Genomic DNA, 15,302 nt, shown 5'->3' on the forward strand with positions numbered 1-15,302 from the left:
AGCTACTTGGGAGGCTGAGGCAGGAGAATGGCGTAAACCCGGGAGGCGGAGCTTGCAGTGAGCTGAGATCCGACCACTGCACTCCCGCCTGGGCGACAGAGTGAGACTCTGTCTCAAAAAAAAAAAAAAAAAAAAGAGAATGGTGATGACTTTTAACCAGCAAGCTGCCTTCAGGCACTTGTTTAACAAAGACACATCCTGCACAGCCCAAAATCCATTAAACCTTGAGTCACCACAGCGCATGTCCTTGCAAGGACAAGGTTGGGGGTAGGGTCACAGATTAACAGCATCTCAAATACAGAACAAAATGGAGTCTCTTATGTCTACTTCTTTCTATATAGACACGGTAACAGGCTGATCTCTTTCTTTTCCCCACATGTGAGGCTATGGCACAGGAAGTAGGTGTGTTAATTCTAAGCCCTAAACAGCATTATTTTTGATATTAGGATTCACTTTCAAAGAGACATATTATGCAAGGAAGCAACTCAGAAGAGGAAAGAAAAGAAGTCAGGAATGGCCCTCACTCATGTAAGGTAATATTCTCAGTGGATTCTTCTGTCTCTGTTTCTTCCTGAAATGCCAGGCATTGGAGTTGCCAATCTCTGACTCTGAAGGATCCTGCCTGACTCATTTCATTGCACTTACCCATGGCTTCTTCCAGTTCCTTTCACTTCCACTTAAGATTCCAGTTGCCTATTACCCAGTGACATGAACTTGGGAAGAGGTCCCACTGGGCATGGACCTGCAAGGGGCTCACATCCAGACATGGAAGGAGATGGGATGAGGGCCCTGTGGTGTCAGTACTGTTGGGCAGCAGGGATTGTTCAGGGGCCACATCTGGATGCACTGAGAGTGTTCTGTGGACTAGGACTAGAGAAGCTGCATGTGGAATTCCTTTTTTTTTTTTTTTTTTGAGACAGAGTCTCACTCTGTTGCCCAGGCTGGAGTGTGGTTTTGTGATCTCAGCCATATACATGTATATGTGTACTAATGTATATGAGTGTTAGTATATATAAGTGTGTACATGTGATATGTTTGCATGAGTGCACAGATGAGCAAGCCTATAGTGTTTTATAAATAGCATGTCATAATTTTATATTATATATATTTTATCAGTTGAAATTATATCTATTTATCAGGATATTCAAATTTTTCTACATTATGTTAATGAGGCAATGGCTAAAAGAATCTTATAGTAATGTATTATGGGGATATCTATTATATATATGCACATATGATGAACTTTTAGGCAATTCCATGTTTTTAATCCTTGAAGTTGTTTTGAATTTACTGAATTAGGTAATTGTCAATTGACTTTTGATGCTGATCTGTTACTTAACTGTTTGGTTCTTTAGGTTTGATTCTCATGCTCAGAGACCTGGGATCTGGTGCTTACTCTGCTGTTTCAGCCCTCACACCTGGGGCAAGCTAGCGTGCATGTGAAAGAGTTGTCTCTTCAGTAAGATAGGAACAGATCATTCTTTCATTGGCTTTTGTTGCTATACCAGTTAGTTCATGTAAATCATTTAGAATAGTGCCTATCACATGGGAAGTGTTCTATTCAGCCATTGCTACTGTTATCACAGTTTTCAGATTTTGGCCATTTTAAAATTTTATTGTATTTTATTTTTTTTGAGACAGGGTCTCACCCTGTCACCCAGGCTGGAGTGCAATGGCACAGCCTCGGCTCACTGCAACCTCTGCCTCCCAGGTTCAAGCCATTCTCCTGCCTCAGCCTCCTGAGTAGCTGGGATTAGAGGTGCACAACTCCATGCCCAGCTAATTTTTTGTATTTTTAGCAGAGATGGGGTTTCACCATGTTGACCAGGCTGGTCTTGAACTCCTGAGCTCCTGATCCACCTGCTTCGGCCTCCCAAAGTGCTGGGATTACAGGCGTGAGTCACCACCCATGGCCCAGATTTTGATCATTTTTAAAAACCACTATAGGTCGGATGTGGTAGCTCATGCCTGTAATCCCAGCATTTTTGTAGGCTGAGGTGGGAGGATTGCTTGAGCTTAGGGGTTTGAGACCAGCTTGGACAACCTGATGAGACTCTGTCTCTACAAAACATACAAAAATTAGCTGGGCATAGTGGTGTGAGCCTGTAGTCCCAGCTACTCGGGAGGCTGAGGTTAGAGGATTACTTGAGCCTGGGAGGCAGGGGTTTCAGTGAGTCGATATCACACCCCTGCATTCCAATCTGGGAAACAGTAAGATCCTATCTCAAAAAGAGAAAGAGCACTGTAGACATTGTCATCTCTGAAGACACACTTGTATCTCAGGTAGATACTAAATATCACTAGATGTGTCAAAAATAATACCTCACATTTCTTTTTCTTTTCTTTTCTTTTTTTTTTTTTTTTTTTTTGAGATGGAGTCTCGCTCTGTTGCTGAAGCTGGAGTACAGTGGTGCAATCTCGGCTCACTGCAAGCTCCATCTCCTGGATTCACGCCATTCTCCTGCCTCAGCCTCCTGAGTAGCTGAGACTATAGGCGCCCCCCACCACACCTGGCTAATTTTTTGTATTTTTAGTAGAGATGGGGTTTCACCGTGTGGCCAGGATGGTCTTGATCTCCTGACCTCATGATCCACCCGCCTCTGTCTCCCAAAGTGCTGAGATTACAGGCGTGAGCCACCGTGCCCGGCAATAATACCTAACATTTCTGTAGAGATAACCGTGGTTTAATTTTTTGTTTGTATTACTTGTATTATCCACAAAATGAAACATGTACTCTGATTTAAAGAATGTCACCACTTCTTATGGAAAAGTGTAATAAAACACAATCACAGACACATAACTAACTCAAGAATACGTTAATGTGGATTTGTCACAATGCTCACTTCAATGCAGTCAATCCTTCCAACTATCTTCTTATTCTCTTTGAAGATAAGTACTCTCTCCATATCCTGTTTTTGAAATGTGGATTTCCTTTTAGGGACAATTGTTATTCAGGGATGTGGCCATAGAATTCTCTCAGGAGGAGTGGAAATGCCTGAACCCTGGGCAGAAAGCTTTATACAGGGATGTGATGTTAGAGAACTACAGGAACCTGGTCTCCCTAGGTGAGGATAATGTTCCTCCAGAAGCCTGGATCTGCTCTGGTATATCTTTTTGCATTTTCTCTTGTCTGTCTCTTGGGAGCCCCTGCATTGCTTGACTGAGATTGAAACCTGATGACTGAGAAATGAAAAACATTATCCTTTCTGGACTTGAAATGTCCCCTTACACCAGCCTGATCAACATGGTGAAACCCCATCCCTACTAAAAATGCAAAGATTAGTCAGGCATGGTGGTACATGCCTGTAGTCCCAGCCACTCGGGAGGCTGAAGCAGAAGAATTGCTTGAACCTGGGAGGCAGGGGCTGCAGTGAGCTGAGATCATGCCACTGCACTCAAGCCTGGGCGACAGAGTGAGACTGTGTCTCAAAAAAAAAAAAGTCCCCTTTCTTCAGATATTCTGCTTCCTTCATGATTCGTCATTGGTGGCACCACTGCTGAAGTAAGCCTGAAACCTTATGACAGACTTAATAATTATTCAGTTCCCTGTTTTATACCCCTGTGCTTTTGATTCAGTAGTTCTTGAAAGGGGGCGTGGTGTCTACATGTTACAATGTTCCCTCAGCATTCAGAAGGTGGCAGTCAGTGGATGAATTTGTGAAATATTCTTGATTAATTTGTAATAGGCTCTCTCCTACCTAAATATAGGGCTTGGACTTCGGAGATGCCACAGCACACATTTATTCTTTCTTTTTATAAATAGGAATCTGTCTTCCTGACCTGAGTGTTATCTCCATTTTGGAGCAAAAGAGAGATCCCTGGACTCTGCAGAGTGATGTGAAAGTAGCAAACAATCCAAATGGCAGGGAGTACATCAAAGGTGTGAAAACAGGTGAGAATTCGGGTGGGCAGAGTGGAGGCCCCATAATTTTTGTTTTTTGAGACAGGGTCTCACTTTGTCATCTATGCTAGAGTGCAGTGGCAATCATAGCTCACAGCCGCCTTAAACTCCTGGACTTAGGGATGATCCTTCTGGCTGGTCTTCCAAAATGTTGGGATTACAGGCTTGAGCCACTATACTCTGCAAAGCCACACTATTACATAGTGTTTGGGAAACTCTGCAAGTGGGAGAATTCTGTGGGAAAACCAAAGTTGAAATCCTTTGAGTTGTGAACAGACAATTGTCTTTTTTTTTTTTTTTTTGAGACGGAGTCTTGCTTGGTCGCCCAGGCTGGAGTGCAGTGGTGCGATCTCAGCTCACTGCAAGCTCTGCCTCCCGGGTTCACTCACGCCATTCTCCTGCCTCAGCCTCCCGAGTAGCTGGGACTACAGGCGCCCGCCACCACGCCAGGCTAGTTTTTTGTATTTTTTAGTAGAGACTGGGTTTCACCGGGTTAGCCAGGATGGTCTCGATCTCCTGACCTCGTGATCCACCCGTCTCGGCCTCCCAAAGTGCTGGGATTACAGGCTTGAGCCACTGCGCCTAGCCTGTTCTCTTGTTTTTAATGATTTCCCATGTTTGTTATCCTCATTCTTTTCACGTATTATTTTTCTCATTTTATTTAATTTTCTGTCTCTGTTATCTTTTATTTTTGTATCTGGAGTTTTATTTATTTATATATTTATTTGTTATTCTTTTAGCCATATTTTCTCATCTTTTCATAGGCCTTTATAGTAGTTTTTGGTTTAGGTTTGGGAAAACAACCACTTTTTTCAGTTATTTTTTATAATGTGCTGTGGGAGACTTTACTTCTTGTAAGGGTATATGAACACTCGATTCTTTTCTGGGCTATATCTTTCCTGACTTTGTGAAAGTAGTATTACAAATGTCTACACTGCTGCTCTTAAATATCTTATTTTCCTTAAGAGACTTATCCCTGCTTTTTCACAGAAGCTGTTAGTTTCTCTTTTATTTGTCTGCTTATAATCTCTCTCAAGCTCTCCCATAGTTCCCCTAACTCCTGCAGATTCCAGATGCTCCAGTACATCACCTCACTCCCTTGTGTTTTCTGCATTACCAACATGTTATACAAAGTATGCTGATACTGGCCTGGCACGGTGGCTCATGCCTGTAATCCCAGCACTTTGGGAGGCTGAGGCAGGTGGATCACGAGTCAGGAGTTTGAGACCAGCCTGACCAACATAGTGAAACCCCGTCTCTACTAAAAATACATAAAGTTAGCCAGGCGTGGTGGCAGTCACCTGTAATCCCAGCTACTCGGGAGGGAGAATTGCTTAAACCCAGGGGGCAGAGGTTCTAGTGAGCTAAGATCACACCATTGCACTCTGGCCTGAGTGACAGTGTGAGACTCCATCTCAATAAAAGCAAAGCATGCTGATACTTTCAATGTCTGAGTCAAGTGATCCAGAATCTTGTTTTCTGTCAGACTTTAAACATGCCAGAATCAGGGATTAAGTTCCAATGTTTTCTTGCTTTTCTAGAGAAGAGTTCTAAATTGGGAAGCAATGCAGGAAATAAGCCACTTAAAAATCAACATGGATTAACTCTTCAGTTACATCTGGCTGAATGGCAGCCACTTCAAGCTGTAAGGAATACTTATGGATGTAAGCATGTTGAAAAATCTATCAGTGACAATTCTTCAGTTTTACCAGTTCAAATAAGTTTTTCCAATGTCAAAACCCATATTTTTAATAACTACAAAAATGATTTTGTTTTTTCTACAATACTCCCACAAGAACAGAAAATACACATTAGGGGAAAACCTTATGGATGTAAAGAGCATGACAAAGTCTTCAGAGCGTCTTCAAGCCTTATTAACCATCAAGTAATCCATATTGCAGATGTACCTTACAAACAAAGTGACTGTGGCGAGATCTTTAGTAGCAATTCAAACCTTGCACAACATCAAGGAATCCATACTGGAGAGAAGCCTTACAAATGTAATGAATGTGGCAAGGTCTTCAATCAGAATTCATACCTTGCACAACATCAGAAAATTCATACTGGAGAGAAACCTTACAATTGCAATGAATGTGACAAAGTCTTTAGTCACCATGCCTACCTTGCACAACATAGGAAAATTAATACTGGAGAGAAGCCTTACAAATGCAGTGAATGTGGCAGAGCATTTAATGTGTGTTCCAGTCTTACTGCTCCTCTTGTAATCCATACTGGAGAGAAACCTTATGATTGTAAGGAACGTGGCAAGGTCTTCAGTCACAAGTCTTCCCTAACCATTCATCGGACAGTTCATACTACACAGAGACCATACAAATGTAAGGAATGTGGCAAGGGCTTTAGTCGATTTGCATTCCTTGTGAGGCATTGGAAAGTTCATACTGGAGAGAAACCTTACAAATGTAATGAGTGTGGCAAGGTCTTTATTGGCAATTCACGCCTTGCACGACATAGGAAAATTCATACTGGGGAGAAGCCTTGCAAATGTAATAAATGTGGCAAAGCATTTAGACAGTATTCAGATCTCACTGCCCATTTTCTAATCCATACTGGAGAGAAACCTTATGAATGTATAGAGTGTGGCAAGGTCTTCGGGCACAAGTCTTCCCTAACCTATCACTGTAGAATTCATACTGGAGAGAAGCCTTGCAAATGTAACGAATGTGGCAAGGTCTTCCGTCAGAATTCACACCTTGCACGACATAGGAAAATTCATACTGGAGAGAAGCTTTACAAATGTAATGAATGTGGCAAGGTCTTCAGTCAGAATTCACACCTTACACAACATAGGAATATTCATACTGGAGAGAAGCCTTACAGTTGTAATGAATGTGGCAAGGTCTTCAGTAGGAATTCACACCTTTCACGACATAGGAAAATTCATACTGGAGAGAAGCTTTATAAATGAAATGAATGTAGCAAGGTCTTCAGTCAGAATTCACACCTTGCACAACATAGGAATATTCATACTGGAGAGAAGACATACAGTTGTAATGAGTGTAGCAAGGTCTTTAGTAAAAACTGAATCCTGGTACAACATTGGAGAATTCATACCAGAGAGAAGCCTTAAAAATTTAGTGAAGCTGGCAGGGCACAGTGGCTTACACCTGTATTCCCATTACTTTGGGAGTCCAAGGTTGGTGGATGATGGGGTCAGGAGATCAAGACCATCCTTGCTAACATGGTGAAACCCTGTCTCTACTAAAAAAAAAAAAAAAAAAAAAAGCTGGCTATGGTGGCAGGTGCCTATAGTCCCAGCAACTTGGGAGGCTGAGGCAGGAGAATGGCATGAACCTGGGAGGTTGAGCCTGCAGTGAGCCGAGTGAGCCACTGTACTCCAGTCTAGGCAACAGAGTGAAACTCCGTCTCAAAAAAAGAAAAAAAAAAAATTTAGTGAAGCTGTCAGGCGTGGTGGCTCATGCCTTTAATCCCAGTACTTTGGGAGGCTGGGCCGGATCACCTGAGGTCGGAAGTTCGAGACCAGCCTGACCAACATGGAGAAATCCTTTCCCTATACAAAATTAGTTGGCTGAAGTGGCAGGCACCTGTGATTCCAGCTACTTGGGAGGCTGAGGCAGAATTGCTTGAACCCAGGAGGCCGAGGTTGTGGTGAGCCAAGATCGCACCATTGCACTCCAGCCTGGGCAAGAGGAGCAAAAAAAAAAAAAAAAAAAAAAATTGCTGAAGCCTTACAAAAGTAATAAATATGGCAAAGAATTTCTTACGAAATCAGGCGTCTCTATCCATCTGTTAATCCATACTAGAAGGAAACCTTACAAATGTAAAGAATACATGAAGGTCTCCAGGCTTATGTTTCCTCCAGGCTTATGTTTCCCCTGAATTTCAAGAGAATTCACGCTGGTGATCGACTGTAAACATGTAACAAGTGTAGCAAGGTCTTCACTTAAAATATACACCTTGTAAACTATCTTAGAATCCATACCTTACAAATGAATGTGACATCTTCAAATAAAATGCACACCTGGCACAACATTGGAAAATTCATACTGCAGAGATAACTTTTAAATGTAATGAATGTGACAAGGTCAAAGTCACAATTCACTCCTTGTACATCAAAGAATTCATACTGGAGGCTGGGTGCAGTTGCTCATGCCTGTAATCCCAGCACTTTGGGAGGCCAAGGCAGATGGATCAGTTGAGGTCAGGAGTTTGAGACCAGTCTGACTGACATGTTGAAACCCCATCACGACTAAAAACAAAAAAATTAGTCAGGTGTGGTGGTGGGTGCCTGTAATCCCAGCTACTCAGGAGGCTGAGGCAGGAGAATCACATAAACCCGGGAGACAGAGGTTGCAGTGAGCCAAGAATGTGCTACTACACTCCAGCCTGTGTGACAGTGTGATTCCATCCCCCCCGCCCCCCAAAAAAAGAATTCACACTGGAAGGAAGCATTACAAATGTAATGAATATGGCAGAGTATTTAGAGGGTGTTCAGGTCTTACTGTTTATCTTGTAATTCATAGTGGAGAGAAGTCTTTTTTTTTTTTTCTTTTTTTAAGAAACAGAGTCTCGCTCTGATGTTCAGCCTGGAGTGCAGTGGTGCAATGTCAGCTAATTGCAACCTCCACCTCCTGGGTTCAAGCGATTCTCCTGCCTCTACCTCCCAAGTAGCTAGGACTACAAGCACATGATGCCATCATGCCTGGCTACTTTTTTGTATTTTTAGTAGAGACAGGTTTTCACCATGTTAGCCAGGCTGGTTTCAGACCCACCTGGGTAACATAAGGACAACTCCACCTCTACAAATAAAACAATTTGCCAGGTGTGTTGGTACATGTCTGTATTCCCAACTATTTGGGAGACTGAGGCAGAAGGATCATTTAAGCCTGGGAGGTTGAGGCTGCAGTGAGTCATGTTTGCAGTGCTGAACTCCAGTCTGGGTGACAGAGTGAGACCCTATCTAGAAAAACAAAGAAACAAATCAGCGAACAAACAATGTGAAAGGTCTTCAGTCACAAGTATTCCTTAACCAATCACCATAGAATTCATACTGCAGAGAAGCCTTACAAATTCAGTGAATGTGGCAAAGCATTTAGATAATGTTCAGGCCTTATTGCCCATCTTGTAATCCATACTGCAGACAAACCTTACAACTGTAATGAATGTGGCAATGTCTCCAATTGAAATTTACACCTTGCAAATCACCACATAATGGAGAGAAACCTTACTAATGCAAATCACCACATAACGGAGAGAAACCTTACAAATGCAATGTACACGGTAAGATGTTTTAGTCACAATTCACACCTTGGACAGCATCAGATAATTTATTCACAAAAGAGTCCTTACAAACTGTGTATGGAAATCTCATCATGAACTCTAGCATTAATGAACATCAGAGATTCCATACCAAGGAGAAATCATATAAATGTAATGTATGTGACCCAGGCTTTCCTGAGGCCTTCCAAATCACTAGAAATCAAAATACACTTCTTGGATAAAACCACACAGATGGATTGTGTATACTGAGGATATCCAAGGACCATTACTGGAGAACATGATAGAATTTAATTATTCTTATCTTTTTTCCTATAAGTGTTGGGAACAGGCCCCCAAATCTGGCCAGAAACAGGCTCCAAAACTGGCCATAAACAAAATCTGTAGTGCTGTGATATGTTCTTGATGGTCATGACGCCCACCCTGAAGGTTGTTTGTTTACCAGAATGAGGGCAAAGAATACCTGGCCCACCCAGGGCAGAAAGCCGCTTAAGGTTTCCCTGAACCACAAATAATAACATGTGCCATCTGTGCCTTAAGGACATGTTCCTGCTGCAGATAACCAGAGCCCATCCCTTTGTTTCCCATAAGGAATGCTTTTATGTAATCTATAATCTATAATGCTTATCACTGGCTTGCTATCAATAAATATGTGGGTAAAACTCTGTTCGTGGTTCTCAGTTCTGAAGGCTGTCAGCCCCCTGATTTCCCACTCCACACTCTATATTTCTGTGTGAGTGTCTTTTAAGTCTTTTAGCACTGCTGGGTTAGGGTCTCCACCACTGAGCTGGTCTCAGCACAAAGCTACTTGGGATCTTGATATGTGCCTCCTTCTACAAGCCTTTCACTGTGGTCTCTGGGAAAGAATCAATTGAAAGAATCAATAGGATGACAGGGCTGATTTCACTAGCTGGAGATAATTTCTATTCAGTTTCCTAGAAGAACAACACTGCTTTTTTATATTAAATGTTGTCTGATTTAGACAGCAGGGACATGGGTAGAGAATAACATAAAATGATGACTGCATGAAGCAGTCAGGCTTATTGCCTTCCGCCCACCCTTTTCTTGACAAGGGTGTAGTGCTTCTGTGCTCTAATAGCCATAAAATACAGCATGCCATTAAAGGCATGACATTTTTATGGGAAGAGGATAATTGTTGTTCGGTACTGATTACATGGTAGAAATCATGCAGGGGAAGGGGTGATTACCTCCTCAATTGAATAGCAATAGTTCCTGTTTAGCAAAGATGGAAAACAGTAGTCTGATTTTTGAAGTGGAAGAGAAAACATGCATTTTCTCTTAAGTCTGAGCACACAGAATGGGAATATTATTAATTTTCGATAACCTGATGACAGTGTGCTTAGGTGATTATCTTTTTGGGATGAATTTGCCATGTGTTCTTTGAGCTTCTTATGTTTGGATGTCTAGGTCTCTAGCAAGGCTGGGAAAGTTTTCCTTAATTATTACCCTAAATATGTTTTCTAAACTTCTAGATTTCTCATCTTCCTCAGAAATGCCGATTATTCTTAGGTTTCATTGTTTAACATAATCCCAGACTTCTTCAAGGCTTTGTTCATATTTTCCTATTTTTTCTTTGTCTTTGTTGGATTGCGTTAATTCAAAAACTTTGTCTTTGGGAGGCTGAGATGGGCAGACCACAAGGTCAGGAGTTCAAGACCAGTCTGGCCAATATGGTGAAACCCCATCTCTACTAAAAATACAAAAATTAGCTGGGTGTGGTAGTGAGTGCCTGTAGTCCCAGCTACTCCGGGGGCTGAGGCAGAAGAATTTGCTTGAACCTGGGAGGTGGAGGTTGCAGTGAGCCGAGGTCTCACCACTGTACTTCAGCCTGGGCGATGGAGTGAGTCTCCATCTCAAAACAAACAAAAATGCCTTGTATATGAGCTCTGAAATTCTTTTTTCTGCTTGTTTGATTCTTTTGCTGAGACTTTCCAGAGTGTGTTGCATTTCTGTAAGCACATCCATTGTTTCCTGAAGTTTTGATTGTTTTTTATTTGTGCTATCTATTTAACTGAAATTTCTCTCCTCATTTATAGTATCATTTTATTTCTCTAGTGCCTCCTTGATTAGCTTAATAACTGACCTGATTTCAGGTAAATCAGGGATTTCTTCTTGGTTTGTATCCAATGCTGGTGAGCTAGTATGATTTTTTGGAGGATGTTAAAAAATCGTGTTTTGTTATATTACCAGAGTTGGCTTTGGTTCCTTCTCATTTGCTTAGGCTGTGTCAGAGGGCACGTCTAGGGCTTAAGGCTGTTGTTCAGATTGTCATGCGGAGTGTTCCCTTGATGTAGTACTCTCCCCCTTTTCCTAGGGATGTGGCTTCTTGAGAGCCGAGCTGTAGTGATTGTTATCTCCTATCTGGATGATCTAGCCAGCAGCAGATCTACCAGGCTGCAGGCTGGTACTGGGAGTTGTCTGCACAGAGTCCTGTGATGTGAACTGTCTGTGGGTCTCTCAGCTGTGGACACCAGGACCTGCTCCAGTGTAGGTGGCAGGGGGGTGAAATGGACTCTGTGAGGGTCCTGAGTTTTGGTTGTTTAATGTACTAATTTTGTTCTGGTTGGCCTTCTGCTAGGCCTCCTTTTTTTAAAAGGATGAACAGTATTTCATTGTCTATATATACTTTTTTATCCATTTGTTCGTGATGAAAATGTAAGTTGATCCCATATCTTGGCTATTGAGAACAGTACTGCAGTAAACATGCGTGTGCAGATTTCTATTTATTCTCATTGCCTCTCTCTCTCAGTCGTGCACTTGCTCATGCTTGCTCTCACTCTCTCTCTATTTCTCTCTTTCCAGCAGTGGGATTGTTGGATCATGTGGTAGTTCTGTTTGTAGTTTATTGAGGAAACTCCATACTATTTTCCATGACGGCTATACTAATTTGCATTCCCACCAACCAGTGTGCTAGCATTTTCTTCCTTTGCATATTCACCAGCATTTGTTATTTTTTGTATTTTTGATGATGTCCATTCTAATGAGGTGAAGTTATATTTCACTGTGGTTTTCATTTGCATTTACTTGATGATTAGTGATGTTGAGCATTTTTTCACAGGCTTGTGGGTCGTTTGTATGTCTCCCTTTGAGAAATGTCTTTTCAGGTAATTGCTCCGTTTTTCAATTGGCTTTATTTGTGGCCAGGTGCGGTGGGTCACACGTATAATCCCAGCACTTTGGGAGGCCGAAGCAGGTGGATCACGAGGTCAGGAGTTGAAGCCCAGCCTGGCCAAGATGGTGAAACTCTGTCTCTACTAAAAATACAAAAATTAGCCAGGCGTGGTGGTGCACCCCTGTAATCCCAGCTACTTGGGAGGCTGAGGCATGAGAATAACTTGAACCCTGGAGGGGGTAGGTTGCAGTGAGCCAAGATCACGCCACTGCACTCCAGCCTGGGTTACAGAGTGAGAGTCCGTCTCCAAAAAAAAAAAAAAAAAAAAAAAATTGCTATCGAGGTGTTTGAGTTTCTTATATATTCCGTTTATTAATCCCTTGTCAAAAGGATAGATTGTAAATATTTTCTCCAATTCTGTCACTTGTCTTTTCACTATCTTGACTGTTTCCTGTGCTGTGCAGAATCTTTTTAGTTTGACATAATCCATTTTGTCTATTTTTGCCCTTGTTGCCTGTGTTTTTGAGGTCTTACCTAAGACATCTTTGCCCAGATCAATGCCCTGAAGAGTTTTCCTATTGTTTCTTATAGTTTTATAGTTTCAGATCTTCCATTTATGTCAAATCCATTCTGATTTTATTTTTGTGTATGGTGAGAAATAGGGGTCTAGTTTTATTTTTCTGCATATGGATATCCAGTTTTCCAGCACAATTTTTTGAAGAGACTGTCGTTTTTCCCAATGCATGTTCTTTGTCAAAAATCAGCTGGCTGCAAAGATGTGGGTTTATTTCTTTGTTTTCTGTTCTGTTCAGTTAGTCTATTTGTCTATTTTTATCCCAGTAACAAGCTGTTTTGGATACCATTACTTTCTAGTATATTTTGAAGTCAGGTAGTGTAATATCCCTCAGGTTGGTTCATTTTGCTCAAAACTGCTTTGGCTTTTTTGGATCTTCTGTAGTTCCCTATGAATTTTAGGATTTTTTTTGGTTGTTGTTTTTTGAGACGTGGTCTCTCTCTATTGCCAGGGTTGGAGTGCCATAGAGCGATTTCAGCTCACTGCAATCTCTACCTCCCAGGCTCAAGCGATTCACCTACCTCAGTCTCCTGAGTAGCTAGGACCTCGGGTGGGCACCACTGCACCTGGTTAATTTTTGTATTTTTGTAGGGTTGGGTTTTGCATTGTTGCCCAGGCTGGTCTCAAATTCCCGAGCCAGGCGATCCACCCATCTTGGCGTCCCAAAGTGCTGGAATTACGGGCATAAGCTACCGCACCCAGCCATAGGATTCTTTTTTTTCTATTTCTGTGAATAATGTCTTTGGATATTTTGAAAGAGAATGTATTGAAGCTGTACATTGCGTTTGGTAGTGTGATCATATACACAATATTAATTTTTCCCACCCATCAAGATGAGATGTCTTTACTTTTTGTGTAACCTTTCCACTTCTTTCATCACTGTTTATAATTTTCTACCCAGAGATTTTTCACTTCTGGCCTGGGACGCGCGCGTCTTCAGGATGGAAGCCTGGCACACGTCCAGAGGTGCCGAGGGGCCAACCAGCCCAAACTTTGGGGGAAATGAGTCCCTCTGCCCTTGCCCCGCACTCTGCTAGCATTTCCTTCCCTCTCTACTTTGCTTGGTGATGCAAAACGCGTGAGGCTCACGGCAAGGGGCCGAGGCCGCAGGGCCCCCGGGCCCACCCCTCATCCACTCAGTACAGTACTGGACGCCCCGGCGGCTGTCCTAAGCAGAGGCTGCCTGGAGCTAAGACCCGCCCTTTCACCCAGCACGGGGGCCCAGTCCGCGGAGGAGGGCAACATGCAGCTCCGCTTTGCCTGGCTCTCGGGCATGCGCGCTATGACCTGTACAGTGCCTATGGTTACACAATACCACCTATGGAGAAGTCTCTTGTGAAAATGGACATTCAGATAGCACTTTCTTCTCGATATTATGGAAGAGTAGCTCCACGGTCTGGCTTGGCTGCAAAACACGTTGTAGATGTAGGAGCTGGTGTCACAGATGAAGATTATAGAGGAAATATTGGTGTTGTAGTCTTTAATTTTGGCAAAGAAAAGTTTGAAGTCAAATAACGTGATCGAATTGCACAGCTCATTTGTGAACGGATGTTCTATCCAGACATAGAAGAAGTTCAAGCTTTGGATGACACCAAAAGGGGTTCAGGAGGTTTTGGTTCTACTGGAAAGAATTAAAATTTATGCCAAGAACAGAAAACGAGAAGTCATACCTTTTTCTTAAAAACAAGGAGTTTTTGCTTAAAGTGTTTTGGTGTTTTGCACTTCTGTAAAGTACTAGCTTTACCTTCTAAAAGTACTGCATTTTTTTTTATGATCAAGGAAAAGATCATAAAAAATATTTCTTTGTGTTTGGATCACAAAGAAACTTTCTTTTTCTGCAATAGTTGTATGTAAATCTACTTCGTAGTGAGCTGATGTAAACAGTGTCTCCTAAAAATCAAATGTAAATCAGTTACAGATTTTAAAAAAATCCTGCATTATTTAATTCAAGAAATGACACCCCTTCAGCAACTTAAAAAAAAACCAAAAAGTGTGTTTTTGGTTTTTTTGTGTGTTTTTGGTTCTTGTTTTTTTGTTTTGTTTTGTTTGGAGACGGAATTTCACTCTTGCTGCCCAGGCTGGAGGGCAATGGCCCGATCTCTGCTCTCCACAACCTCCAACTCCCAGGTTCAAGCCATTCTCCTGCCTTAGCCTCCCGAGTAACTGGGATTACAGGCATGTGCCACAAAGCCCAGCTAATTTTGTATTTTTAGAAGACACAGGATTTCTCCATGTTGGTCAGGCTGGTCTCGAACTCCCAACCTCAGGTGATCTGCTTGACTTGGCCTCGCAAAGTGCCGGAATTACAGGTGTGAGCCACTGTGCCCAGCTGTGTGTGTAATTTTTAAGAGAGACGGACTCGCTCTGTTGCCCAGGCTAGTCTTGAACATTTAGCCTCAAGAGATCCTCCCATCTCAGCCTCCCAAAGTGCTAGGATT

General features: G+C 42.2%; 1 protein-coding gene and 1 pseudogene across 1 annotated transcript; both read left to right on the forward strand.

Annotated features, from left to right (window-relative positions):
• Positions 1-456: 456 nt before the first annotated feature.
• On the forward strand, positions 457-8,980 carry ZNF534 (zinc finger protein 534). The gene is given in 6 exon segments (XM_025365882.1): positions 457-528; positions 2,939-3,065; positions 3,764-3,892; positions 5,443-6,942; positions 7,897-8,017; positions 8,923-8,980. Coding segments are annotated over 6 exon segments (1,950 nt in total). The 5' UTR covers positions 457-513.
• Positions 8,981-9,252: 272 nt separating this feature from the next.
• On the forward strand, positions 9,253-14,499 carry LOC112611917 (annotated as a pseudogene).
• The last annotated feature ends 803 nt before the right edge of the window (positions 14,500-15,302 follow it).

This window comes from Theropithecus gelada, chromosome 19 (assembly GCF_003255815.1).
Source record: "Theropithecus gelada isolate Dixy chromosome 19, Tgel_1.0, whole genome shotgun sequence".
Lineage (NCBI taxonomy): Eukaryota > Metazoa > Chordata > Mammalia > Primates > Cercopithecidae > Theropithecus > Theropithecus gelada.